Genomic DNA, 26,733 nt, shown 5'->3' with positions numbered 1-26,733 from the left:
TCACAGAAGGCTGGTGGATGTCTTTTGTCCGTGCAAAGTTTTTGCATTTCGTAGGGACTTGGCACGTCTTGACTTTAAAGGTTCCAATCCTGGGGCCATCTTCCAGAAGTTTGGTCTTTTCACCTCAGCATTGGTTTCCTCACCTGTAAATGGAGAATTCCTACCGCCCTGTGGAGCAGAAGAACGCCAGGTGCTGCGGCCCCCATGAGAGGCGCGAGTGGGAGGATGGACCAGAGTTGGAGGCTCTTTCTGCAATGGGCCGGGGCGAGTTCCTCCTCAGTGAACCACCCCACCTCTCCCCGCCTGGCTCATGGAGGGTTATATTTCCGACACCCGATCTCAACCTGCCTGACCTGTCGCACACATCATCTGCCTTTTTCCAGTTCCCTAGTCGGTGGTTTCCGCCCGCGAGTTGCCACAAGCTTACTTAGCCATCTCCCACCGTGACTCTAAGGACGCACTCCTGGGTTCGACACCGACTCCACCAGTAGAGAGGTTCTGTTTCTGTCCAGACCTCCACCTAGGGAACTCAAGCCGGTGTGTGTGCAAGTGTGTGCAACTAAGCAGAAACCAGATCAGACGTGGGCAACAAACACCCTCAGGCTGAGGGCGGGATCCGGGAAGCCCTGTTCCAAGATGGAAGAACTGCGACTTCACGCTGCTCCAGAAGTTCCCTTCCCATTGGTTGTCCGGAATTGGTTCTCCAATAATACTGACGTTGATTGGCCGATCTCGAGCTGTTGCTGAAGGTATTGGTGCAGCCGCCATCGTGTGCGGCTCGCGGATTTTTCAAATTTAACCGGGTTTCAGGAAGTGAAGGAAAAGGGCGGAAAAAGGTAGCCCGAGTGGAGGCGGGACTAAGGACATAGAAGCCCGCATTGGTTCTTTCAAGACCTAAGGGCGGGCCGTAAACGCTTCTTTCTCGTGATTAGTCCGAGTCGGGGGAAAAGGAGGCAGGTGGCTCCGCAAATCGGCAGATGCGCTTGCTTCTATTGGTCAATCTCAGAGGAAGGCGGAGCGTCCGTGGCGGCTGATTGGTGTAAGAAGTGAAGTGGGTGGGACTCTAGACCGGAGGTTTTGTTGTGAGGGTCGGTTGTCAAGCAGCGACCAATCAGGGCAGAGGATGGAGGCAAGTGGGGGTCGCGCCTGGAGGGAAGTCTTGGCCTCCAAAGCTACAGCTGCAGGTAGAGCGGTCCCCGGGGTCTTGGAGGCGAAGGGAAGATGGCTTTGGTCTTTGCGGAGCCTGGAGGGGACAATCGCGGCGCCGGCAGAGAGCTCTGGGCCAGCGAAGGCTGGGGCCGGTGCCCCTCAAGACAGAGGGGCGGAGAGTCAGGCGAAGCTGAGAGACCAGTAGCAGATTTTGGATGAGCGAGACGCGTGTGGAGGCCGGGGAGGGAAAGCTAGCGGGCCGGAAGCAGAGCCGAGGGTGTGCGGAGGACCGCATTGATTTGGGGCTCCAGAAACAGGGGAGCGAATGAATGGGGAACTCCGATAGCAGCAGAGTGAAGGGGTGTGAAGAGGGTCTGGCGAGGCGTGGCCAACTTAGGGAGCTCAAGATGTGCCGAAATGGGAGCACAGGTGACCGGAGGAAAGGAATGTAGTGAGAGTTGACGAGCCGTGGCTGTGGCAGGCTCCATCCATGCCGTGGCCTTTCAGAAATGAGGAGTCATTCCAACTCACGCCTGGACCTGAGACCCAATTCCCAGCCCTGTCCTTGAGACTAGCAAGAGGTGGGAGTGGTTCCCTTCCTGGGAGCTGGGGAAGGAGGGAACTAGAGGACTGGACCCTCAGAATCCTCTGGAAAACCACTCCTCCCCGAAGGCCTTCACTATCAGTCTCTTCACACTCACGTTCTCCCTCACCCTCTGTGTGTGTGTGTGTGGTGTGTCTGCCTTTCCGGTGCCTCTCATGGGCCCCTAAACATAGCCTCGGACTCCAGCGCCTCATCCGATACAGGAGGTGCAAATCTGCGTGAACTGCAAACACGTGGTCCTCCGCCCCGCCGCAGTTGTTGACACTTAAGACAGCCAGCATTCTGGAGCACAGCTTTCGGCCTCTGGGAAGTCAAGTCAGTCTTTCTTTGAAAGCAAGGAAGATCTGCCTGCCTTCGTCTGTGCTCCTGAGAGCTGGGGTTGCTGACACCACCAGCTACTTAGGGATGGTCTTTCATCTTTGGGCTCTAAGTCACAGAGGTTCACCTGGTCAGGTTTTCAGGCCCAGTGTGCCCTACAGCTCCAGGCCACGAGGGCTTTGGTGGACCTGCATCAAGTGGCCTTGGTGACCCAGGGAGCTGCAACTCACCTCAAGTACTTGCTCACACACTGTCACCTCTGCTTGTATTCCAGACCAGTGTTGAGCTGAGATGGCCCAAGCCTGACAGTCCATGATCTGGGATCCAGACTTCTGCGTACAGGCTGCAATTTCCTAGCGCATGATCTAAACCACCAGGCAGTGCTGGGCCCAGGAGAGGAGGACTCTCTGCCTGGATGTGTGGGAACTCCCTGCCAACTTGATTGTCGGATCTGGGGGGGATCCACCCCCACCCCACAGGGAAAGCACAATCCATTTTGTGGGTGGGGGGGGTCTCAGGTGCCACCCCCTGAAGCATGGCCACCCCTGTGGTCACCAAGACTGCCTGGAAGTTGCGTAAGTAGTTTTCCTGTTTATCACCCCGTTGTTTTGTGAACTGCTCGCGGCTGGGTTCTTGTCTCCTATCCTTGGCACAGCCCTGGTGTTAGGGTAGACAGAGATGTAAATCACACTGGGCAGGTGCCTTAATCCTTCTGAGGCTGAGTTGCCCTATCTGCACAGAATAGTTGCACGTGTGCTCTGCAGGTGCTGAGATTCCAATAAGAGCGTGGGCTTGGTAAAGCACTTGGTAAAGGATTTCAAGTCAAGCTGATGGGCAGAGTGTTTTGGAAGGTGTTCTAGGATTTTTCAGTTATGTTCCAAGTCTGTTTCCTCCATCAGATGAAAATCTCGTGATGGGGGTGGAGACGCTAGCGGGGCTCTGGGTGTAATTGAGCAAAGATACTTCTGAGCTCCTTAGTCTAAACTCACTTATATTCTTTTCCTTTTTTGAGATAGGGTTTCCCTCTAGCCTTGCCTGGCCCAGGACATATGCCTCTGGGGTGCTGGGAATAAAGGCCTGTGCCGCCACGCCAGGCTCTTTCATATTCCTAAAAATTATTGAGGACCCTATAGGGCTCTTGTTTATACTTACCCATGTTGCTGTAGTAGAAAACAGTGCTGAGACATCGGTGTACTCAAACCTTACAGTAGTGAGGTCCTCACATGCTGTGTATCTTCTCGAAGACTCCTCCTCTTGGGCAAATGAGAGTACCGAAGGCTGCTACCATCCTGATATTTAAGATAATAGTTTGGTTCTTTTGGACCCTCTAAAGGCTCTCGGGGATTCTTAGATCGTGTTGAAAGGATCTGCATCTCACTCCTGTGCAGCTAGCTGGTTGTCACAGGTTTGGTGTGCTGTCCCTGGGCCCACTCTGCCCCTGGGCTGTTTTCAGGACAAGGACTTTGGGCAGAGCTATTTTCTGGGTCTGGGTTTCCTTGTTTGTAAAGTGAGAGATTGGAACCATTTTCAAGTTATTCTCCTAAGCACTAGGGTTCTGGGCGAACCCCCTCCATGCCACTCAAGGAAGGTATACTTTGAGTGACTTTGTATTTATTGACATTATGTATCCAGTTCTTTAATGGCTTATGCTACCTGAAGGTAGAACCAGATGCTAGTGAACAAGCAAACGCCAAAATACCCAAGGAGCCCAGCCTCGAGAGAACGGTAGGCAAGCACGAGAATTAACATCCCTCTGTTCCCAACCCTGCCCTGAGTCTGAGCCAGTGTGTGGGCTTTGAATCAGTTAACTGATAGGGGTGGAGGGTGTGTGAGCAGCAAGTGCAAAGGCCCGGAGACAGGAAGCTTTGTACATGGGGAAGACTTATAGGAGACCATGGGGCTACTGTACATCAGCAAAGAGAAGGTGATGCCAGGTAAACCTAGTGAGTTCTGCAGGGCATGTGCCCACAAGACCCTTGTCCTCAAAGACCCCAGGCATCAAAGTATTCAAGCAGCAGGCAGTATGTTGAGGAGCTGGCAGTTTGTTGTACGAAGAAGTTTATGGGTGTGTAGCCTGAGACCACGCAGGCTGGGCCTTCTTGGGGCTCCAGGGTGTGGTGAGGGTCAGAAGGGTCATTGCCAGTGTGGGGTTGCTGAACCCCTGCCCTTTGTGTTTTCCTCTTAGGGTATAAGTCCTTTAGCACCTCGAGGCAGACCAAGAGTGATCCCCAGCTTTGGCTGAGATTTGCCAGGCTATACCACTAGGTCTTGGATGGAGGGGGGTTCTGATGGCTTATGCCGGAGGGAGAGCAGCCACTGTCACCTGGCCTGCCTGGGGACACAGAGAGCTTGATGTTTGCATGGAAATCTAGTACCTATGTGTGGGCCGTTGGTGTCTGGTGTTCCCCAAGCCAAGCCAGAGAGGGAGCCTGCTGTGAGGACTGGGCGTCCCTTTTGCTGGTGCCTGTGCTGTCTTCCTGTCCGCTCAGGTTCCCATCAGCCCCGATTAAAGGGGAGTCATCATCACCCCACCTCTGCCTGTGACTCTTCCAGTGCCAGGCCCGTCTAATCCCACTGGAGCCTGGAGGCGGGAAGCTCTCCTTCCACAGCCTCCCAGACCAGGCCTAGAGCAGATGCCTGGAAGCCCTTCTGTTACACGTTCATGGCCGGCTCTGGAAGTGCTTGCTGAGGTGGGACTCAGCCAGACCTTTCTCTCTTTACCTGAGGAGGGTGAGGACCAGGGCAGATGCCCGGGGGTCTGATGAATTCGGGGTGTGGCTGCAGAGACAACTCAGCCTCTAGAACAGCTGCACGGCCCTCCTGCCGCTCAGACAGATATATAAAGGATCACGGCTCAAGCCTGTAGGCAGCTGTCCCGCAGTGTGCCGAGGACAAGATTGTGGTTGAGATGACGACTCCAGCAAGACCCAGCTCCCTTGGGTCAGATGGCAGGTCTTCAGTCCCTAGATTGGAAGAATCTGGGCTGACAAGGAACTCATCCTGTTTGGTCAGCCTCTGCTTGCACCAGCTGCGCCCTGCCAGGCCCTGAAGGGACGTGTCGTTTCAGAAGTTGCGGCTTTGTTGGGACCCTGGGCGTCTTTGGAAGCCCAGACTGTCAGGGCTTTCCGGGGCCTGTTTTCCAATCTCCTTATGGCCCGCAGCTTACACAAGAGCCACCCAGGCTGGGCAGAGTGGGACCTAGAGTGGGGGAAGGGCCCTTTACTAACACACATGACACCCTTCTCATCACCCATGCCAGTCTCCAGCTGCTTTGGGCATCTGTATATTGGGGTTTCCCCTTGCCTGTGTGAGAAACCTGCCCTCTCCTTCCTCCTGTTCCAGAGGAAGTTGGGGACTAGGGACCGGCTTACAGGCCTGTCTCTTGATTGAGCACTGATAATGCCCGCAGTTCCCATCTGTGTTCCCCATGTCAGCACCCTCCCCCCACCACCACGGTCCAGGCCAGGGGCTCTGGTGGGCTGTCCAGAGGCTTTAGCTCCCATTCTCGGGGTCAGCTTTGCCCCACCCAGCTCCTGCTGTATCTGCTGCCTCCTGCCATTATCCTTACGGAACCCACTCCCTGCTGCCCTGGGCCCCTGATAGCCACTCTGTGCTGGTGTCTGGTTTTCAGTCTGTCTCTCAGCCCATTCCTAATGAACTGGCCCTGGGGTCATCCTGTTCTCTGGACAAGGACCGTCTGTCAGAGAGGACGAGAGACTAGACCAAGGCCATGCAGCTGGCAGAGCTCAAATCAGCACCTGATTCAGAATTCTGAATTGGGATCTAGGGACAGCTGTCTAGACAGAACTTGAATTCTTCTGAAGGTGTGTCCCAAGTGGGTTTTGCCTGTATGGGCGGCACCTGAGCAGTTGAAAAGCACTTAGGTAATACATGGGTTCATTTAGAAACAAAACAGTTTGTTTTTTCTTTATCATAGGAAAAACATTTTTTCTGGATATTAGTGCTTAACGGAGTAGATAAAAACAGGAAGCCAATTTTTAAAAGTAAAACTTAGTCTTCCCACAGTACCTGTGGTGATTGGTTCTAGGACTCTCCACACAGAGAGCCATGTCTGCATGTGCTCAGTCCTTTATATAGTGTTTGCGTGGAAACCTGCGCTTCCTCCGGGTACCTTGACTCACCTCTGTTACTTGTGATGCGCAGTACAGTGTGATGCTGTTTCACTGTTTCTTGCAGTACATTGTTTGTGGACCAGCAACGAGGACACGTCTGCTCACACCCAGCCTGATGAGTGCAGATGCTCGTTTTGTTTTGTGACAGGGTCTTGCAGGTAGCCAAGCTGGCCTGGAACTCATGACCTTGGGCCTTGGCCTCCCAAGTGCTGAGTTTACAAGTGTGCACCAGGTGCCCGGCATTACTGAGGCACCTATCCTAAGTCTTTCCCCTTAGCAGCTGGTTGAGTGTGCCTGCAGGGCGACCTCTGCAGTCTGTGTTGCCAGCTGATGGGAAGAGAAAGGAGGCCTGAGAGCAGGGCAGTGAGCTGAGGGAAAGACGGCCATCTCAGCCTCCGGCCTACACTTGGCCCCGTAGGTGGTCCTGAAGGTGGGGGGCATTATCTGAGTGTTGTGTTCAGAGCTGGTGGCTGAGGAGGGCCACCTCTCCCATATGGCCTGTCAAAGTCCCCTGACCTCTTTCTTCCCCTCCTTTCCTATGTAGAAGAGATCGTGGCCCATGCCAGCAATGTGTCCTCGTTGGTGCTGGGCAAGGCCTCAGGGCGGCTGCTGGCCACTGGTGGCGATGACTGCCGTGTCAACCTGTGGTCCATCAACAAGCCCAACTGCATCATGGTGAGTGATGAACTGCGGCCTCTGCTGGGGCTCCTTTGGCAGGCACTGATGACCCCAGGTTCCCAGAGTGGCCCCGCATACCATTGGTGCTGCTCCGTTATCTGCTCCAGAAGGCCCAAGAGAGGCCAAGACAGCCGGGTGGGTGGCCAGCCCTCAGGAAGAGGGGCAACACAGGTGTGGGACAGAACTTCAGAGTGTTTGCGGGAAGGCCTACACAAGCCCCATTCTCTGCCTACCAGCTTGAGGGACGTATCTTCACTAAGGGTCAGAGGGGACTCAGCTGGAGGCTGTTCTTGACTGAGTTTCCCTAGTCACACGCCATACAGGGCTGCAGCTGCTTTCCGAGGCGGGACAGCACACATAGAGGAAAAGCCGTCGTTTCAGGCAGTTCTGTTGGTCGGAGGTGGCCCGGTGTTGAGTCTGTGTCTTTCTAGATAATGGAATAGAAGCACATATCTCCGAATACTATCTTTCCCTTGTGTGACCTGGTTCTTTAGAATGACGGTGTCTTGAGGATTTTTCCTATGTCAACAAATACTGTTTTATAACATGCTTTTAAATGGCTTTTTGGTATCCATCACAGGGATGAACTGTAATTAGCTTAGCCACACCCTGTCATCAGCAGGACTGCTGGCTCCGGCTTTTAGGTTCTGCTAAACCACAATATGTCAAACATTCTTACTTGTTGAGACTTCTGAGCAGACCCCTGATCACTGCATCTGGACCAAGTGTGCAGTTCTGAGAAGTTGTCACACGGGCTCCAAGAAGCCACTTTCCATCTTCACCCACAACACGGAAGTGTGGCTGTGCTCTGTGTCCTTGACACCTTAGGAGATTGTCATTTTTTTGACTTTGACTAAGTAAACAAAAAATGGAGACAGTGGTAACTGTTAGTGGAAGTTTGGTTATTTCGGTGATTTCATGAGACTGGGCGAAACTGAGACTCACTCGGATCTTAGTCATGGTTAGTGCATCAGGGTTCAGTAAGAGAATTGCTCTTTTTATTTTTTCCTTACGATGTATTGATCTTGGTTTTATTTTTGCGTGTGTGTCTATGCACTATGTGTGTGCAGTGTCTGTAGAAGCTAAAGGTGGCACTGGATCTCCTGGAAGTGGAGTTACAGATGGTTGGTAGCTGCCATGATTATGCTGGGCATTGACTCCAGGTCCTTTGGATGAGCAGCCATTGCTCTTCACCACTGAGCCAGCTCCCCAGCCCCCTGTTCTGTTTTGTTTTCTTTGGAAGACTCGAATGTTTTCATCCCCCATAACATTCCCTGACTTGAAAAGCAATCAGCGTAGGCTAGAGATGTGGCTCAGTGGTAGAGTACTTGCCTACATATTTAAAAAAATTAAAATTCACCCAAAAGAGGGTGAGTGTGAAAGTGTTTTTCTCTGCGGTGACTTCTGTGTCCTCCTGGAGATGACTAGACCTTCAAATTCCTTCTGTGTCCTAGAATTATTCAGTCCACGGACAAGCAGATACCTGCTTCCCTCTAGTGGTCTCATTCTGTGTACACACCTTGCCTCATGGAATTCAGTCTTCCTCGTGTTTGAAAGGTTACCATAATGGACGTTTATATGGCCTCTGGTCTCTTGCCATGAAAAACCTTGGGTTTGTGCTTACAGAGAATAATTTCCCTGAAGAATTGTGGTGCTATTGTTTTTCTGAGACAGGGTCTTACTGTGTAGCCCAGGCTGACCTTGAGCGTGGAGATTGTCCTACCTCAGAGACCAGAGATGTCCTTACTGCTGGGATTGCAGGTGTGTGTCACCACACCTGGCCTTGGATTGTACGTTTGGAGAGAAGATGTGTTTCTTATGGGGGCTGTTTTGCTCAGTTGTGATCCTGGAAGTCTGGACCCATTCAGACCCCCTACCATTGTCCAGCAGGAGCCAGGCAAGCTGCTCTAACTATAAGGCTTCGAACACTGGTTCTGAGGAATGCCCCCTGCTTCCCACATGTCCCCATCAGGAATGTTTCCTTAGTAAACACTGGTGAAATGACCACTGTGCTTTGAGGGACCAGCATTGAGCAGAGTGACAGACACAATGGACTTGGTTCTGGCTTTCCCTCTCAAAGCTAAAGGTGACAACACCTTACCTGATCCAGCTGTCCCTGTGGGTGCTCTGGGTGTGCACAAACCTGCCCGCTCTCCATCAGACCTTCCCAGGCCCCCGGAAGCATGGCACAGGCAGCCCTGGGAGTCAGGCACCCAGGGCAGGCAGTGCAAGTGTGTTCCTAGCTTGCTGTGGCCTCTATGATCAGACAGAGTAGATGGAGATGGGGATAGCCTGGATGGGATCATTCAGACTCGGGGTAAAGGTCCAGCGTCTCCTTATCTTGATCTCCTTTCCCTTCCAGTGACCTGGAGCCATTCCCATAGGTGATGCCCATGCCAGGAGCCAGGAGCACTATAGAAGGGAGAGGGATGCCTAGGGATCAGTCAGGGTCTCAGCATGTAATCAAGGCTGGCCGGGATCTCACTATGTAGTTCAGACTGGGCTGGAACCCATCATCCTCCTGCCTCTGCCCCACAGACGATGGGGGTCACAGGTATTGAAGGGCTGCTTTATTCATTGTGCTGATGAACCGCCATGCTCAGCTGAGTTAGGGCATTGGTGGGGCCCCCTGAGAGCAGCTCACCACTCTTTACTTCTTACTGAAGCGATTCTCAGGGACCCTCACTTTGGGACAGTAACTGGGGGTTATCCCTGCAGTCCATTGGAGCTGCCACCCTCTCTCCGCAGAGCCTGACAGGTCATACGTCCCCTGTGGAGAGTGTCCGCCTCAACACCCCTGAGGAGCTCATCGTAGCCGGTTCCCAGTCGGGCTCCATTCGTGTCTGGGACCTAGAAGCTGCCAAAAGTAGGCCTCCCTGCTTATTGTTCCTTTGTGTGTGTGTGGGGGGGGGGGCACTTCAGGATCGGGGCATTGGGCTGCCGCCTCTAGGAGGTCTGGGTTCTTTGTTCCCAAGCACTGACCAGAGTGGGTAGCGTGTCGTCCATGGCACTCCATCAGTCCAGCAACAATGGGCACTGCCATCTCCCAAGTGCTGACATGAACAGTAAGGTATGTGTGTTTACATGTGCGTATTTGGAACCTGGAAGGACATCACTGGAGGGGATACCCTGCAGGCATATGAATAAGTGGATGGCCATGTGGGAAAAGCCACTGAGATCCTGGGAAGCATCCCACATCAGGGTAGATGTTGGATGGCTGGATATTCTGTTTGCCCCCCTTCCCTCTGTCACATACTTTGAAAAGTCCATGTCAACTTGAACCTTGGTGCCACAAGGAAGTCTTTGCCACATGCTTACCCTGTTCTGGGGCCTCTGCTTCCCCCACTGTTGTGCCCATCACTACCACCCCTTTCTTAAACCTATGGTGTCGCACTTGCTTTAACAAAACAAGTTGGTCCCTCACAATGGTGCCTGCCTAAAATCCCAGCATTCAGGAAGCTGAGGCAAGAGAATAGCTGTGAAGTCGCAGGCCAGCCTAGCCTATGGTGTACTAGCCCACTGCAAACAAACAACCCTCAAATAAAAACACATACCCCTGCAAGGAGAGACAGGGCTTGGCTCTCAGCAGCTGCCCAGACCCGAGCCCACTGCCCCCACTTCTCTTCCTGTCCTTGCAGTGCCACCATTTATATGGTCAGTGTTTATGCTGTAGGGACCCCGTGTGTTTCTTTTTGTGACCTGGTTCCCCTAGAGTGAACAGTTGCTCCTTTTTCCGTGTGCATTTTCAAAATCCTGTCACAATCCTCATTGCTCGTCGTTACCCATCATCACAAGGGCCTTGCTAGATGGGTCAGCTTTGACCAGTCCTGCAATCCGATGCTCACTTCCTCAGTCAGGCTCAGTGCCTGGGAGCCCTGGAGCTGCAGGCTAGCCCATCACTCCTCGCCTCCTCACCTGTCTTTGCTATCCTGAGACCTACAGTGTCCTCTTCTGTGGCTTCCTGCTCTCCAGATGATCTACTAGGAAAAGGTGGAGGGAGTTGGGTGTGGTGTCACCAGGACGAGCCCAGGACGCAGAGGCAGGAAGATTGCCCGTTCAAGTCCATCCTGTCTCAAAATGCAAGGGCAAGGGACATAGTGGCAGAGCCCTTGCCTGGCATGTGTGAGGCCCTGGTTTAATCCCTGGCTCTAAAGGTGAATGGCAGGCACAGTGTTAGGAACCCTCTATGACTGAAAGTGACTATCGTATCTCTGTTCTTTAGAGTTCAAGTGTAGAATTCTATTGGAGATAATTTTCTAGTGGAATTTTGAAGGTGTCAACACGCTGCTTTTAGGTTCCAGAGTTACTGGCGGAATCTGGTGTTGCTTTTCACTGGTCCTTCACATGGGATCTGCTTCTCTCTTCCTTCTTCCTCCCTCAGTTTGTAGCAGGCATCCCAGCCTCGACGGTACAAGCCCTTCTGTGGGTGTGTACTCACATCTGAGCTTGGACCTCACGAGTTTCTTTTGGTCAGAGAAACTCACCCTGGGGTGTGTCACACAGAGTTCTGCCTTCTCTGTGGATGCTACCAGCCCCAGTAGCCCCCCAGCTTTGTCAGAAGAATCTAGAATTTGATGTGGAACATCTCCTCTCTGCAGTATTGACAGCTAACTAGGCATGTTTTACCATCCATGTTCAGGCCAACCTCACGAGATCCGAGCAGAGTTGGTTTGCTCGCCTCTTGGGCCACCTGCTGCAGCTCAGAGGTCCCAACCTTCTTGTCCAATGAGAACTCCCTGAGCTTGGCTGAGCCTAAAAGGCCCTTCTGGCACAGGCTGCTGCAGAATACAAGCCTTTGGTGTGTGTGCCTGGCAGTGAGCTTAACTTGGTTCAGGAACGTTGGTGGTTTTGTGTTGTGGCCCTCAGGAAAGATGATATCCCTTAGTCCTCGGGAGTGGCTATACATGGTGATGGTGTTGAACAAAGATCCCAGGACACCTTTATGACAAACAGCTGTGCACTGGGTCTCAGCAGCACCTCTTTGGCCAGGCCACGCCAGGCATCAGAGCTTGCTGTATTTATCACTGGTGTCAGGCTCTGACAGAGAAGCAGTCACTCCCCGGGAAACCTCGGCTTCAAACTGGATCCCAGTGAAGATCTCCACTCTTCATGAGTCACCAAAGAGCCAAGGGCTAAAGAGAAAAAGCTGCGAAGACACAGCCCACTCTGGACTTCTACAGCCGCTGCGCTCCCCCTGGGAGCCACTGTGCCCCCTCTGGGAGCCGTTGCTCTCCCCTTGGGAGATGAGGGTGATCTCTTTACATAGCAAGGTGGAAATGGATGCTACAGCGTGTTGGCGGGGCCCCCCATTTTAACAGATGGGCAGACAGACCATCAAGGGCACAGGACTCAGTGAAACCCTGAGGTTGTCAGTCGTAGAACCTACATCTTGAATCCTGGTGCCGGAACCCTGCCCCAGTGCCCTCCGCTGCCCATCTGCTACCTCTAGTTGGTGATTCTCAAGCCTGCCCTCAGGAAGAAGAGCTAAGATCTCAGGACTGCTGCTACCCCAGATGTGGGCATCGGGAGTGAGAACCCAGAGAAACTTCAGGGACACAGGGGCTCTGAGAGCCACAGTTAACACCAGGCAGAGACTGAACAAACACTCCACTGGGAGACCATGGAGGTCCCTACATGTGCAGGCAGCTTCCTGTCTCCTCTACTCCGCAGGCCCTAGAGCTGTGACCAAGGCTAGACATCTCCTAGGAGAGACAAGTAAGGGCAGAAGTCATGACAGAAGAATGTGGTCCTGCCAGCTCTCCATGGTGCTGGGAGCCAAGGGCGCAGGCCTGTAGATCCTACAGGAAGGCACCCTTACCTCAAGAAGCTGGCCTGTGTTGGGTAAGCCCCACCACGGCCTCTCGTGCCTGAGTTTCCCTTGCTGTGGCAACGAGGCGAAAGGTGGCTAGGGCAGCGTGTTGCCCAGGCTTCCTGAACTTCCAGCAGTGCGAGACAGCCAAGGAGCAGGGGAAGCCAGGGCTCAGTGTGGGTGTGGTGGAGTTGGACATGCACTTCAAGGATGAGTCAGGGACCTTGGCAAGGTCCTCAGGCGTGAGGAGGAGATGTCTTCCCAGCTGTAATGTCTGAAACTGAACACGGAGGTGAGATGGACGGTGGGCCTGGGCCTCAGGACGGACACTGGCTAGAGCCGCCATTCCCTCTGTGCTGTTCCTACCTGGACAGCTCTGGCTGCACTTCACTCCTGAGGCCCAGGTGGGACGTCTCACCATCCACCCACCTCCTGGCACTGAGCTAACATAGTCAGCTCGCTGAACACCAGAAATGCTCCGCGGGTGCACAGTGACGGACGGGGACACCAGCCAGCCATAGCCCTGAGTAGTGTGTCCTCGCTGAGCCCACGAGAGGGAGAAGACACGTGCTGTGAGCTCTAAGGAGGAAGAGTGAAGGGCCAGAGAAGACTGGCCTCCGGGAGGAAACTAGAACTGCACAGTCCCACTCTGAAGTACTTGGTGTTCATTTTAGTTTTCATTGTAAACCAGCCTGAAGGTCCGAGGGCCTAGAGACAGCCTAGACATGGCCTAGACTCACACAGCAGTTCCGGAGCGGAGCTGGAACTGATCTTAGTTTTGTCAGGCCGCCACGCCAATGGGTGGATTCTCCAGCAGTTACTCAGTTCATCTGTGCTTGGACCTTTACGTACCTCTCCCTAACACAAGAGCTCACTACCTGCGAAACCTTGGTGCAACCTAAGGAGAGCTGGACTCTATACCCCTTGGCTGGGGAGCTTTATTTGGTCCGTGGAAATATAAATGTTCCAAAAAGCTACCTGTAGTACTCCGAGATACAAAATTTGCCCCTGGCCTGCCAGGCCTTAGTGGATTAGATGTGTCCCCAAGGCAACAATACGTGATTAGTCTGCTCCCGGCTGCCTCTCCCTGGATCTTCCATTTGTATTGGCTGTAGGGCCATTCACAAGGTCACTTGTGTAGGTGCCTTCTGACTGGGCATTATGAGTCCCAGCCATATCCTCATGGCTGTTATCCACTTGATGTTGTCCCTTGTCTTTCTGGACTCTTTAGCCAAGCAGCTCCCTTGATTGTAGCCTCTGCTCAATCCTTGGTACTGTCCTGGGGCTATTTGCCCTGCATAACAGCCCCGTGGACACATGGCCTGGACCAAGCACCATTGTGGCTGCTGCTGCTCAGGGCCTTGGCACACACAAGCTATGGGTAATGCCATGCATTTTCTGGGGACTTGAGTAGTGACAGAAATGGCTATAGAACTGTTAGGGTGGCCCGGTACTGGCTGATCGCCCCTATTTTCCTATTGGCATCCCAGTTTCTGTGCCAAAGGGTACACACAGATGGGCTTGGCAGCATGCTGCTGGCCAGCTAGCATTTACATGGCTCTATTTTTGCTTCGTTAGTTCTCCGCACACTCATGGGGCACAAAGCCAACATCTGCAGCCTGGATTTCCACCCCTATGGAGAATTTGTGGCCTCAGGTTCCCAGGACACAAATATCAAGGTAAGGTACCACTGTACCTATGTCAACTGTAAGGGAATCCTTCCTCCATGGCAGAATCCTGGGGACAGAGGACCCATGGACTCTGGTCAGACACTTTCAACTTGGGATGCCCAGCTTGAGTAAGCCTTCCAGCCTTTCTTTTTGGGGCTGTCATGACCTGGAGGTATCCAGAGGCCTCTCTACTCAGAGCTGCAGAGTACCCTCTGGCCTCCAGGGCCATGGCAACCTCTCATGATCCACCCTGCCTACCCACACCCCTGCTTCTCTCTCCTACAGCTCTGGGACATCAGGAGGAAAGGCTGTGTCTTCCGATATAGGGTGAGCATGGCTTGTGTCAGTTACCTATGATCTTATGTGACATGAGTCACAGCATGGGTCCATACCACAGTGGGCCTCGGGGGCTGCAGTCCATTGCAGGTTAAACCTCAAAATACACCTGGAGTGGCCGGGCGGTGGTGGCGCACGCCTTTAATCCCAGCACTTGGGAGGCAGAGGCAGGAGGATCTTCTGTGAGTTCGAGACCAGCCTGGTCTACAAGAGCTAGTTCCAGGACAGGCTCCAAAACCACAGAGAAACCCTGTCTCGAAAAACCAAAAAAAAAAAAAAAAAAAAAAAAAAAATACACCTGGAGTAATGCAGTGCCTTGGGTGGTCTGTCTGGACCCCCAACTTCCCACCAATCCCCAGAGTCACACCTGTTAAGCTACTCCATGATCTGCATTTGCAATCAGGTAGCTAGCTGGTGTCCCTGGGTGCAAGGCTTTCTGTTCCTAAGTGTGTCAGTACTGTGACTGGCAGAATCCTTCTTGGAAGAGGCCATAAAATACTTTTAGGATGTAGCAGACTGCACAGTTGTGATTTCTTAGAGGCCTGGGAGTCTGACCACAAAGAAGTGTCTCTCATGTCTCCCAGCAGTAACTATGCATCCTTTCTGTGGCTGGTCCTTAGGAAGGCCCTGTGTTTCAGGGCAGCCATTGGGGATGGGAAGGTGCGGTGGGACCCAGGCCCCTCCAAAGAGCTTGGTTCTTTTCATCTTCCTCAGGGGCACAGCCAGGCTGTGCGATGTCTCCGGTTCAGCCCTGATGGGAAGTGGCTGGCCTCGGCAGCAGATGACCACACAGTGAAGGTAACTGCTGACCCTGGTGTGCAGGCTGGGCCCAGAGGGATGCTGATCATACCCAGACTGTGTCCTCACCTCACTGTTAACTGGGCGTATGGGTCCCCAAACTTGTTGAGAGTAGAGGGAGCTCAGGCCCAGAGCCAAGGGCCCAGCCTGGCCCTTAACCTCTTCCCACCCTGCTCCAGCTCTGGGATCTGACAGCTGGCAAGATGATGTCTGAGTTCCCTGGCCACACAGGGCCTGTGAACGTGGTGGAGTTTCACCCCAATGAGTATCTCCTAGCTTCTGGCAGCTCCGACAGGTGAGGAATAAGGCGCATTGCCTGACGTTGTCCCCACCTTCTCTCACCCCGTCATATGCCTGAAAGCCTATGTGGGCTAAACTTAAGCCAGGATTAGTTCCTGGTCCCATTTCTCCCAGGCTAGAGTCCTGGTCTTGTACTTTCCTGGACTGTTAGGACCCACACCCCCTAGCAGAGCACAGTGCAGGGAAGCTGCCAGCAGGTGGGGTTGGCTCTGGGGCAGAGCTGTCAGGACCAGCCTAGGTCATTTTACCCTCTGCATGCACAGGGCCATCCCTGCCCCAGACATCACTCCTAGTGCCCCTGCAGGGAGGGTCCTGGAGAGGCCCTGGACAGCATGAGGGACTGGCTTCCTGTGGCCACCTTTGTAGGACGATCCGCTTCTGGGACCTGGAGAAGTTTCAGGTGGTGAGCTGCATTGAAGGGGAGCCAGGGCCTGTCAGGTACGTAGAGCACATGGGCCCCTCACCTGCGCAGTGGGATGTCGGTAAAGGTGATCTTCCCTGCCTCTGTCTCTCCTCTGTCCTGGGCTCGCCATCTCTCTGGGGGTCAGGTACAGTTGACTGACAGCCAACTCTCACCTGGCCTAGGAGTGTCCTCTTCAACCCTGACGGCTGCTGCTTATACAGTGGCTGCCAGGACTCGCTGCGCGTCTACGGTTGGGAGCCTGAGCGCTGCTTTGATGTGGTCCTTGTCAACTGGGGCAAGGTGGCTGATCTGGCCATCTGTAATGACCAGCTGGTGAGAGTCAAGTTACCCACCCCTCCCCCTGCCCCTCAAGCTTCTGCCTTCTACTGGGCCTCCTGGGTTCTGGCCCCACCCCACATCAGCTCTGCCTGTCCTGCAGATAGGTGTGGCCTTCTCCCAGAGCAATGTCTCCTCTTACGTGGTGGACCTGACGAGAGTCACCAGGACAGGCACTGTGACCCAGGACCCTGTGCAGGCTAGCAAGCCCCTGACACAGCAGACCTCCAACCCTGGTGTCTCCCTCCGCCGCATCTATGAGCGGCCCAGCACAACCTGCAGCAAGCCTCAGAGGTGGGTGCCCGTGGCTTTGGCAGGGTGCATGTCCCAAGGCGGCTCCTGCATACTCAACCCTGGGTCTCACTGAGGATGCTGGCCTCTTCTGCTTGACTCTGCACACGCCAGGGTAAAGCACAACTCGGAGAGTGAGCGGCGCAGCCCCAGCAGCGAAGATGACAGGGACGAGCGTGAGTCCAGGGCCGAGATCCAGAATGCTGAGGACTACAATGAGATCTTCCAGCCCAAGAACAGCATCAGTGAGGCCACTCTCTCTCCCACCTCAGCCCAACACCTCGCTGTGGCTGTATCCCGTAAACCTTACCTCCTCTCCACATTTTTGTACTGGGCTAGTTTCTAAAAGGGGAACTTGGACATTTGCAGCAGAGGTTCAGCAGCTACTCACTGGTGACCCCTACCCTGCTTGAAGCCAAGAGGGCCTATAGGTGCATACGGGCTCGTGGGGTCAGAAACATGTGCTCGGGGATCACCTTCTAGCCATGTGTCTATCTTGATTAAGACCTTGGCCACACACAAAGCCTGTTCCCAGAGAGCTTACGGGAACCCAGTTATCAGCCCCCTTTGCCTTGGCAGGTCGGACACCGCCTCGGAAAAGTGAGCCCTTCCCAGCGCCCCCAGAAGATGGTGAGTTGGGAAGAGGTGGCCTGAGGACCAGGTCTTGCCTCTCACTGCAGCCCCTAGCCTGCCCAATTAGATCTTGTCCTGTGCCTGCCTAAAAGTGCCTACCTACCATGTGCCTAGCACACAGAAGGCCCTGGAGGCAATTTAAGGCAGGCAGTGCCTCCTTCAAGCCTGATTGCCTGGAGAGAAACAAACATAGGTGGGCTGCCCATTGGGCGTGTGCCACTGAGGACTGGGCCTACTATAGATATGGGGAAGCAGACTCTGAGAGGGCTGAAGGCTGGTGAGCAGAGGCTAGGCAGGGCTGGGGGTAGAGAACCAGAGGATCGGGACCCAGACCTGGAGCAGGAGCCAGAGAGCCAAGCTGCAGGCCAGACCCACAGAGCCCTGGCCAGGAGTTTGGTACTGAAGAAAGGGACCATCCAGTCTGCTTTGGGATAGCAAAGGGTCCATCTGTAGCAGCATCTCTATCCTCCTGGCTCCCCTTGGGGACCCAGTGCTGCTGCTTTATTTTAGTGAGGCTGTTCTTCTGAGAAGCCCTCCTTGTTTCCTGCTCACCCCCACTCATCTGCTGCCCTCTTCTCGTACTCCATTCCTAATAGCAGGATTTCCCTGAAGTTACTGGGCCCCACCTCCACACACCCAAGGACAGCCCCTGCCTCAGCCCCCCAGGATGCCCACCTGCTGCTGATCTCCCTGCGCCCAGCTCCCCGTCCCCTGTCCGCCTGCTGACACCTGCTCCTTCCCAGCTGCAGCTGTCATGGAAACCCATCCTGACCTCTTCTCACCGGGTCCTTCTAGTTTGATAGTGAGCTTTTCTTTCTACTCCTAGACACAGCCACAGTAAAGGAGGCCTCGAAACCTAGCCCAGCCATGGATGTGCAGCTGCCGGTGCCAAATGTATGTCTGAGCAGAGAGGATTCCTGTGGGTCTGAGCCAGGGTGGGGACCTTCCTGTCAGGAGCTGTGGGAGGACTCGGGCTGATGTAGCTGAGCCTCTGCTCCCTGCAGCTCGAGGTCTCAGCCAGACCTCCAGTCTTGACTTCCACTCCTGCACCCAAGGGCGAGCCTGCCATCATCCCTGCCACAAGGAATGAGCCCATTGGCCTAAAGGCCTCTGACTTCCTGCCCGTGAGTGGGATTTGCCCAAGAGGTGGGGTTGAGGGCTAAGAGAATGGAGTGTGCTATCTGCTCCCATGCCAGCATCTGGGTGTCTCCTCATAGGCCGTGAAGGTCCCCCAGCAGGCTGAGCTGGTGGATGAGGATGCCATGTCACAGATACGGAAAGGCCACGACACCATGTGTGTGGTACTTACCAGCCGCCACAAGAACCTGGACACTGTACGGGCGGTGTGGAGCACAGGAGATATCAAGGTAAAGGTGACTTCTTAGGCCATTGCTTGGGCTTTAGGCTGGACAGAGAAGAGGCCACGCAGTGGGATCTTTGGGTACGGCAGCCTTGTGGTACCCCTGTAGCCAGCTTCCATCAGTTGAGCGCTGATGTCAGGCTGCACCCCACCCTCCTTGTTGGTGCAGTCTGTTAACGTGCTCCAACCCTGTCTGCTCCCATCCTGTGCCACTCTCTTAACGGAGCTTGTCTACAGACATCAGTGGACTCCGCAGTGGCCATCAATGACCTGTCTGTGGTGGTAGACCTCCTGAACATTGTCAACCAGAAAGCGTAAGTGGCCTCAAGAAGAGAAGGGGGTGGTCAGGGCTGGCGGGTAGCATCACACCCAGCTCTCTCTCCAGCTCGCTGTGGAAGCTAGACCTGTGTACCACAGTGCTGCCACAGATTGAGAAACTTCTGCAGAGCAAGTATGAGAGGTAGGGAGCCCCTCCATCCCCGGAAGCCATCAGAGTGGAGTAGGCACGTGTGTGTATGTGCCCCGCCTGTGGAGGACCCTCTGTCTCGGGGCCCATCTATGTATGACTCCATCTCCTTTGCTCCTGAAGCTATGTCCAGACTGGGTGCACCTCCCTGAAGCTGATCCTGCAGCGGTTCCTGCCCCTCATCACTGACATTTTGGCAGCCCCACCTTCTGTGGGTGTGGACATCAGCCGGGAGGAGAGGTAAGGGGCATGATGCATGCTGCCCTCGGCCTCAGTTATGGGTGGCTGTACCCAAACAGCTCACAGCGAACACTGCGAAGTGGCTCAGGATGTATGGGTATGGCCAAAGCATGGGTTCCTCCCTGGTCTTGCTTGTCCCTCCACACTGGCATGGCTTGGGGGACTTCTTGTGCTCTTAGGGAGGTACTGGAGTGGTTGGTTAGGGGAGCAAAAGCCCGAGGCTTGCAGGCATCCTGGCCAGGTGGGGTGGCCTCCGTCCTCAGCTGCTGCCTCTTGGCCTACAGGCTGCACAAGTGCCGACTCTGCTTCAGACAACTCAAGAGCATCAGTGGCCTCGTCAAGAGCAAGTCAGGTCTGAGTGGCCGCCATGGCAGTGCCTTCCGTGAGCTGCACCTACTCATGGCCAGTTTGGACTGAGGAGCTTACGGGTGGGTCTTACACTCTAGTTCGCTGTATGCCCGTGGCCTATGAGCCTCAGCTTGGCCTCCACTCTTGCCCTGATGGCCATCCTGGAGGCAGCATCGCCAGCCCACTGACCACAGTTGTGGACTTACAACTTCCTCTCCGGCAGCAGCTGCACAGTCTTGCTTCTCAGGGCAACTCCAGCCTCAGAGCTGTTGCTGTAACTTATCAGGCAGATTTATTAAATGTATAACTGTTCCTGACTTCCTTATAAGAGATATCCTCTGGCTCTCCCAGACACCGTGGCCTGGAGGTTTGTGGAGGCTGAGACTATCCTCCTCTTCCCAGTGCAGCTTCCGGATGTGGCCAGCAGAGGACAGCAAAGGGCTGCCTGGTCAGCTTGACTCTCTGGGGAAGGGGAAAAGGTGTATCTTACCCACACTCCCAGTTGTCCTTGGGCTCCTTTGAGGCCAGTGGATGGATGTCCAGCCCAGTGACTGCATAGCCAGAGGGCAGGACCCCAGCCTTATGGCTAGCTACCACTCGGTTGGCTAAGAGCCATTAACCCTCCCTCTGACCTCTAGATGCCTTGAGGACTAGACCAAGATGTTGGATGACACTGGAAGACTAGAGTGGCTTTCAGAGCCCACAGGAATCTCTGCGCTTCCTGGCTGGATGAGAACCAACCGCTGCCCTCCAGGACAGCTGTTGATGTGCCTAGCAAGACGTCGGGGCCAGGCACAAATGTGTAGGTAGGGAGTGGGGTCATTACTAGTGGCCACAGTTCCAAAGACTGGGAGCAAAGGCCAGCCCAGGGTGAGCAGTGGACTGACAAACCTGACAGCTCCCTGTAACATGGAAGTGAGACCACGATGGGACAATGGTTACAGGTACACATGGGGTCTTCATAGTTGAGATCATAACCAAAGTGATAGACAAGGCATGGGGACAGTAAGACTCCTGGCTCCCAGTGGTCTTTGGTGGTAGCTTCTAGAGTCTGTATGGTCACTTAGTGGGGAGCAACAGGGCATAAAATGTCCACTCTCCATGATCATACACAGGGTCTCCCAGTACCAATGACTCAGACTATGCTCATGTAAAAAGACATTAATTTTAATAAGTAAAAATGGCTAAGCTTCCAAAAGTTCTTAAATAGGATCTGGGGAGAGGAACATGTTGAGAATCAGTGGGCAGGGAGAGTGCCTGGTGTCAGGCAGATGAGCAGGACCCAGCCCTGTCCACTGGCCTCTGCCAGCCATAAATACAGCCCAGACCCCTGGCAGGGTGGGGGCTCCTATATACACCTTAGAACATTTATATACACACTCCAGTGAGGGACCCCCTCCTAAGAAGGGTAAGCAGAGATGCTCTTGCTCTCCCCAGCCCCCAGCTGGTTCCTCAGCCTTCCCCACTAGTAGGGACCACGCTCCCTGCAAGGGCTGGACTTCCATGGCTTCAGCCTACCAGGCAGAATACCATCCCCACCCTTCCAGAAGCCCACGCTTGGGTGCCTAGAGCCACACACAGACTTGCTTCCTTCTGAACATGTTTCTCTGAGGAGAGGCAGGGCAGGAGAGCCTCCACACAGGCCTCCATCTCCTGCATCCATGATGGTGTTAGAACAGGTAAGCCAGACCACAGGGCCCAGCTCCAGGCCTGGCAGCGTAGCACATCCTCACACAGGCACTGGCCTCAACTTCCCTGAAAAAGAAGGGTGCTCTCAGCCTCCTGCCTCAGCAGGCGTGCCCACAGCAGATGCAGAGCAGGAGGCCAGCAGAAGCATATGGACAGCAGGCAGCGGAGGACAGGCCAGCTCTGGACCACGCAGCCCTAGCAGAGCCCTGCACCAATAGCTGACAGCAGGCAGCCCCAGGCCGCTGGCCCACACTCACCTGGAGACTGCGGCCCCAGCCGTCAGGCTGAAAGCAAAGTGATAGACATCTCACTTGCAGAGTTTTGACCCAGCTGCCACCACCCATTTTGGACCCAGTGAGTGGCCTGGCCTCCAAATGATGAGGCAGGAATCCCGGGTCACAGCCCTGTGATGGGGCCTCTTTTCCGCTGGGCATGACGGAACTGCTTTGTGGGAGGTGGGGGGCTCTGCTGGGGTGAGGGCTCCTATGTGCACAGCATGGGCCTTGAGTCGGTAGCACGTGCTAGGAGCTTCTAGGGCCAGATTCTCTGTCACCCTCTCCAGGGGCTTGGGACTCAGTAAAACAGTTCTGCCTTCTGTCCAGAGCAGGCAAGGCAGAGAGACCAGTTCTAAATGTGGTTTTGGGGTATTGAGGGAACCCAGGACTTCCCACATGCTAGGCAAGCAGCTTCCCTTTGAGGGAACAATAGAACTCATTGTGTAAACCATGCTGGCCCAGAACTTGCAGACTTGCCTCTGCCTCCCAAACGCTAACTGAGGTCAGGCACAAGTTACCATGCCTGACTTTACCTTCTTTTTAAAATTCCATTGGCCAGGCAGGCCTCTTGTTTCAGCCTCCCAAGCAGTTGGGACTATAGGTGGGGGCCGCTAGGGCTGGCTCATAGGGTTTTTCTTCCCTTTTTAAAACAGCTTATCTAGGAAAGGGCAGCCTGGCACGGTGACCATCAATGTGGGAAAGGCTTGCCGCCCTCCTGTCCTCTCCCAGACAGGCTTACCTGATGGCTGCAGCTTCCTTCGGATGGAGCCCGGGCGGCTGTTGGTCCCAGAGCCAGGGGCAGAGTGGGCTCGCGCTGTTGGCTGTGGTGTCTGGCAAGCTGGCTCCCACTGTGAGCAGAGAAGGCCGGTTGTTGTGGGAGCCACGGCTGTCCTGGCTCCTCCCCTCCATCCACCTGACAATGTTCCCTCATCTACAGAGACAACTAATGAGAAGTCAGCCCAGGAATATTACCCATGAAGGAGGAAATTAATTTGCATTGCAATCCACAATGCATTGCTGGTCCCCCAAAATAAAGATGACCTAGAGGGGCCATGGAGCTGGTATAGTGACCCCTTAGCAATCAGAAACCAGGCAGGCAGATCTCAGTGAATCTGAGGCTTCCTGGTCTACAAAGGAAGTTGTAGGTCAGTCAGAGCTACATGGTGGGAACCTGCCTCAGAAAGCAAAAGCGCCACTGGGTACTAGCTTCACCACCTTTGTGGCAGCTTCTGCCCCCACCACTCAAGCCTGTCAGCCCTGCTCCCTACTCAGAGCCAAGGCCTACGGGGTGGGGGGGATCCTGTGTTGGGGAGGACCCTCCTCTTCTCCCTACCTCCAGATGCTCTTGGCTTGACCAGGAGCCCAGCTCTGTGCGGCGGGACCCAGGGCCCAACTCCACAGAGCGAACTCTCTCAGCAAACTTGAGGGAGTACAAAGTCTCGCTGGTGTTCTTCTCTACTGGGGACACCTAAGAGACAGAGTTCAGGTCCAGTCCATGCCAGTTGTCTGCCCCCACGGCTCAGGAGGCAGCAGCATGGTCACCAGAGGATGCTTCTGATCAGGGGAGACCACGGGGGGCAATGAAAATGGCTAAGAGTGTTGGCAGGGTCCATGTGGGACTGGGGGAGCTGACAGCCTGGGGAGGCCCTTCCTGAACCCCAGACCCTCACCTGCACCACCATAAGAGTCTTGCTGTCGCCACTGAGGGAGTCCTGCAGCAGGTAGGTGAGCTTGGAGTTTCGGAAGGGCACGTGGCCCTGTCGGGAACGCAGGGCAGCAATGACGTCCCCCAGGGCAGACAGTGACCTGTTGATGTGCTGTGCCTCTCGCAGGCGGTTGCCTTCAGCCCCTGACTTGCCCACACGCTCGGAACCAGCCAGGTCCACCAGGTTCAGCTTCCCTGCAGGCAGGACAAAGGACAGGTCAATGCTGCTCAAGATAGCCATGGAGAGTGCTTGACCGGGATGCCCACTGTGTGTGTCTTACCCGTGGTCCGGAGGCCTGTGCTGCAGTCCACACCGCGCACTGTTACAATGAGCAGAGCGTGGGAGCGGGAGCTGTGTTCGTTCAGGTTGGTGAACTCTGTGGTGCGGTTGTTGTAGCCAAACTCAAACACCTGAGAGGCAAAGGCAATGGGGCTCCTTTGGGAAGGGCAATGCCACCCTGTTTTATTTGGGTTTTGTTGTTCGATTTTGCGGGAGACAAGTTCTTACTATGCACATCAAGCTGCAGCTCACAGAGATCGGCCTGCCTTCTCAAATACTGGGATGAAGGGGTGTACCATCAACAGCTGGCTACTTTTTAATTTTTTGTTTTGAGACAAGGTCTCACTATGTAGCCTTAGCTGGCCTGGAACTCTCTATACAGACCAGGTTGATCTCAAACCCACAGAGAGCTGCCTGCCACTGTCCCCTGAGTGCTGAGATCAAAGGTGTGCACCTAGTCACTGGAAGTGTTTCTGAGACAAGGTCTTGCTAGGTAGCAGACTGGTTTCAGATTCACAATCCTCCCGCCTTTCCCTTCAGATGAGGACACAGGCTTCCAGAGGCCTGGGGACCCCTCCAAGCTGCACAGTCAGGTGTTGACAGAGCCCACATCTGAGCCCACGCCTGTCCTCCAGAGCAGCTGGTAGGCAAGGTCTCCCAGCGCGTCCCATACGCCTTACCTTGTTGATGTCATCCACGCTCTGCACCTGGAACTCAGTCAGCCCTGGCACATAGAGCTGCCCGCTGCCATCTGGGCACAGCCGGATCTCCAGCTTCTCCTGAGGCTCTTTCCCCAGCAGGTCTCTGGGGGACAAGCAGAACGTTTCTTCTCCCTCCCACTCTGGCCTCTGCTTGCATCGCACCCAGTCCCTAGCCTGACTCTGCCCCCACAATCAATCTTGGAATCTGCTGACCTTTCCTTTTCTGCCCTGTCCTCAGAAAGGGGGAAACAGTTTCCACAGAAGTCCTAAGTAAGGGTGCACGCCCTCTGGTTGGACAGGGATCCCCACCCCCATCCCAACTAGCATAGGGCAGCCCAGATAAGGGAGGAGGACCTACCTCCTAGATTTGGTCAAAGTCAGCTCTAGCTAGAGGCTAGACCCAGAGACCAGGAAGCCCCACAGAACTCTGGCCCGGCCCACCTGAGGACCTCGTTGTAAATCTCAGCCGCGCTGACGGTGATGTTGTACTGCCAGTCAGACGCCTTCTCCTGCACCTCCGAGAAGAGCAGCTGCAGGGCCCGCTGATTAATGCCTGGGTTCTCTGGGGTCCCCTGATGGCAGAAGGAAAGGCCCAGTGGCCCTACAGATGCTCACACAGCATCTGGCACCCCACGCCCCTAGGTACCCTACAGGTGAGCCTCCCTGTGAAGCTGCCTGCTGCATGTTGGCCTGTTCTCAGAATAAATATCTGGGTATTCTACTAGGAAGAAGTGAGTTTCCCTACCTTTAAGGCAGCATTATCCTGCTGCCAGGAAGGTGGTGAGAATGGAAGGAGCTCTGGGGGCAAAGGCCTGGAACGCCTACCCTGCCGAGCACCAGGGCTTAGGCTGGGCATCTTTCTACCTGTCCTGTCCGGCTCAGCAGTCTCTTTACTCAGAACTCAGGGTGTGGGGATTAGTGCAGAGATAACAGGTGCCCAATGGCCTGAGCAGGACCCAACAAGCCGTTTCTGCCAGCTCCCCTTTCCTATGTGGGGGAGTCAACAGTGACCTCTGGAGAGCCAGAAAACTACCAACAAGGCAACACCCTACAGGGCTGGAGTTTTTCTATTACTCCATAGTCAAGATTCCTCAACATTGGGCTAGTGTTGATGCATGCCTTTAATTCTAGCACTCAGGAGGATCTCTGTGAGTTCAAGGTCAGTCTGGCCAACATAGTAAGTTTCAGGACAGCCAGGGCTACATAGAGACCCTGTCTCAAAACAACAGCAACAAAAAAATAAATTCCTCAACTTAAGTGACCCAGTCCTTGCTTACAAGGACTCTGGGCACATGGCATGGATAAAGCCCTTCTCTTACAGCCCAGCTTCCCACAACTATAGTCATGTAGGTAGCAAGTCTCTCCCATGGCCCAGGAACCCCCTGAGGGCTGATACCAAGCCTCATTCATCATAATATCCTGGGAATCCTCAAGCCTAGTCTGAGGCAGCCACACTATAGGAAAAGAGCTCAGGGAATATACGCAAGGAAGGAGTCTTCTGATGTCTGTCCCCACTTCCTAGAGACATGCAAGCCTATGGGGCAGGCTCCTGGGAAGGAGATACTTGTTTTTGCAGGCCTGGTACCATGGAGTCAATGCAAGGAACAGCAGCCCATGGTGGTTGTGAGAATAAGACAAAGCATACATTGTGCAAAACCCAAAGATCATGGAAGGAAGCTAGGTCCCTAAGCCCGATCCTACTGGGCACACACCTACCTCCATCGTATATGTCTTGCCGGCACCTGTCTGGCCATAAGCAAAGATACAGACATTGAAGCCATCGATGCAGGAGGTAATGAGGGCCTGTACCTCTTGGAACACCTGCGGGGACACAGGGCAGGGACCAAGGGGCTTCCAGTGCTGCTGGCACGTGGGGCCCCACACCCCAACTCCAGCCACCTCCCAGCTAAGGCCTCTATCAATGAGAACCAGGTAAGGATTTAGCCACTATCACCAGGGCAGGGTTTGGGGCCCAATCCTAGCTTATACATTCTCAGGGAAGACTTTGACCCAACCAAGGCAGAGGCTAGCATGTGCTTAGCACATTCTCTGGCTTGGGCCTGCCTGATCCCCAGCAGGAAAGAGATGTGGGCCAGACAAGCCTAGAAGGCTGCCTCTGAGCTGAGAGGAGTGTGAAGCTGTCACTCCCATGGAGTTCATGTTGCTCAGCCTTGGCACTGGGGGCATCAGGGACAGTGGGGAGTTCCAGAA

The 26,733-nt window shown here is 54.4% G+C and overlaps 2 protein-coding genes across 10 annotated transcripts in view; one reads left to right on the top strand and one right to left on the bottom strand.

Annotated features, from left to right (window-relative positions):
* Positions 1 to 1,091: 1,091 nt before the first annotated feature.
* Katnb1 (katanin regulatory subunit B1) lies at positions 1,092 to 20,188 on the top strand. 2 transcript variants are annotated; one of them, XM_057754349.1, is made up of 20 exons: positions 1,092 to 1,184; positions 2,346 to 2,646; positions 6,749 to 6,879; positions 9,631 to 9,748; positions 14,270 to 14,370; positions 14,647 to 14,688; positions 15,412 to 15,495; positions 15,675 to 15,790; positions 16,162 to 16,233; positions 16,381 to 16,531; positions 16,638 to 16,828; positions 16,940 to 17,070; positions 17,405 to 17,455; positions 18,285 to 18,352; positions 18,514 to 18,582; positions 18,676 to 18,825; positions 19,056 to 19,132; positions 19,204 to 19,278; positions 19,408 to 19,524; positions 19,809 to 20,188. In XM_057754349.1, the coding sequence occupies exons 2-20, from the start codon at positions 2,607 to 2,609 to the stop codon at positions 19,939 to 19,941; spliced, it is 1,917 nt and encodes a 638-aa protein (XP_057610332.1). In that variant the 5' UTR covers positions 1,092 to 1,184; positions 2,346 to 2,606; the 3' UTR covers positions 19,942 to 20,188. The 2 variants fall into 2 exon arrangements, with proteins under 2 accessions (XP_057610332.1, XP_057610330.1); XM_057754347.1 differs by having other exon boundaries at positions 18,463 to 18,582.
* Positions 20,189 to 21,018: 830 nt separating this feature from the next.
* The window catches only part of Kifc3 (kinesin family member C3), a 70,375-nt gene continuing 64,660 nt past the window's right edge, over positions 21,019 to 26,733 (bottom strand). For 7 of the 8 annotated variants that reach the window (XM_057753580.1, XM_057753582.1, XM_057753584.1 and 4 more), the window contains 8 exons: positions 26,239 to 26,343; positions 24,964 to 25,094; positions 24,502 to 24,625; positions 23,823 to 23,952; positions 23,507 to 23,736; positions 23,170 to 23,304; positions 22,576 to 22,684; positions 21,019 to 21,627 (listed from right to left, as the gene is read on the bottom strand). In XM_057753580.1, coding sequence (XP_057609563.1) covers positions 21,602 to 21,627; positions 22,576 to 22,684; positions 23,170 to 23,304; positions 23,507 to 23,736; positions 23,823 to 23,952; positions 24,502 to 24,625; positions 24,964 to 25,094; positions 26,239 to 26,343 — 990 coding nt within the window. In that variant the 3' untranslated portion in view covers positions 21,019 to 21,601. Of the gene's footprint in view, positions 21,628 to 21,818; positions 21,846 to 22,575; positions 22,685 to 23,169; positions 23,305 to 23,506; positions 23,737 to 23,822; positions 23,953 to 24,501; positions 24,626 to 24,963; positions 25,095 to 26,238; positions 26,344 to 26,733 lie in introns of all 8 variants that reach the window. The other variant, XM_057753583.1, reaches the window with a different exon arrangement.

This window comes from Chionomys nivalis, chromosome 21 (assembly GCF_950005125.1).
Source record: "Chionomys nivalis chromosome 21, mChiNiv1.1, whole genome shotgun sequence".
Taxonomy (NCBI): Eukaryota; Metazoa; Chordata; class Mammalia; order Rodentia; family Cricetidae; genus Chionomys; species Chionomys nivalis.
This window is presented reverse-complemented; position numbering and strand designations above follow the sequence as displayed.

Bases quoted from the DNA above. Each gene is read 5' to 3' on its own strand.
- Katnb1 (XM_057754347.1), top strand. From the start codon at position 2,607: ATGGCCACCCCTGTGGTCACCAAGACTGCCTGGAAGTTGC. The intron at 6,880-9,630 runs GTGAGTGATGAA...CTCTCTCCGCAG, and splicing joins ACAAGCCCAACTGCATCATG to AGCCTGACAGGTCATACGTC. The intron at 19,133-19,203 runs GTAAGTGGCCTC...CTCTCTCTCCAG, and splicing joins AACATTGTCAACCAGAAAGC to CTCGCTGTGGAAGCTAGACC.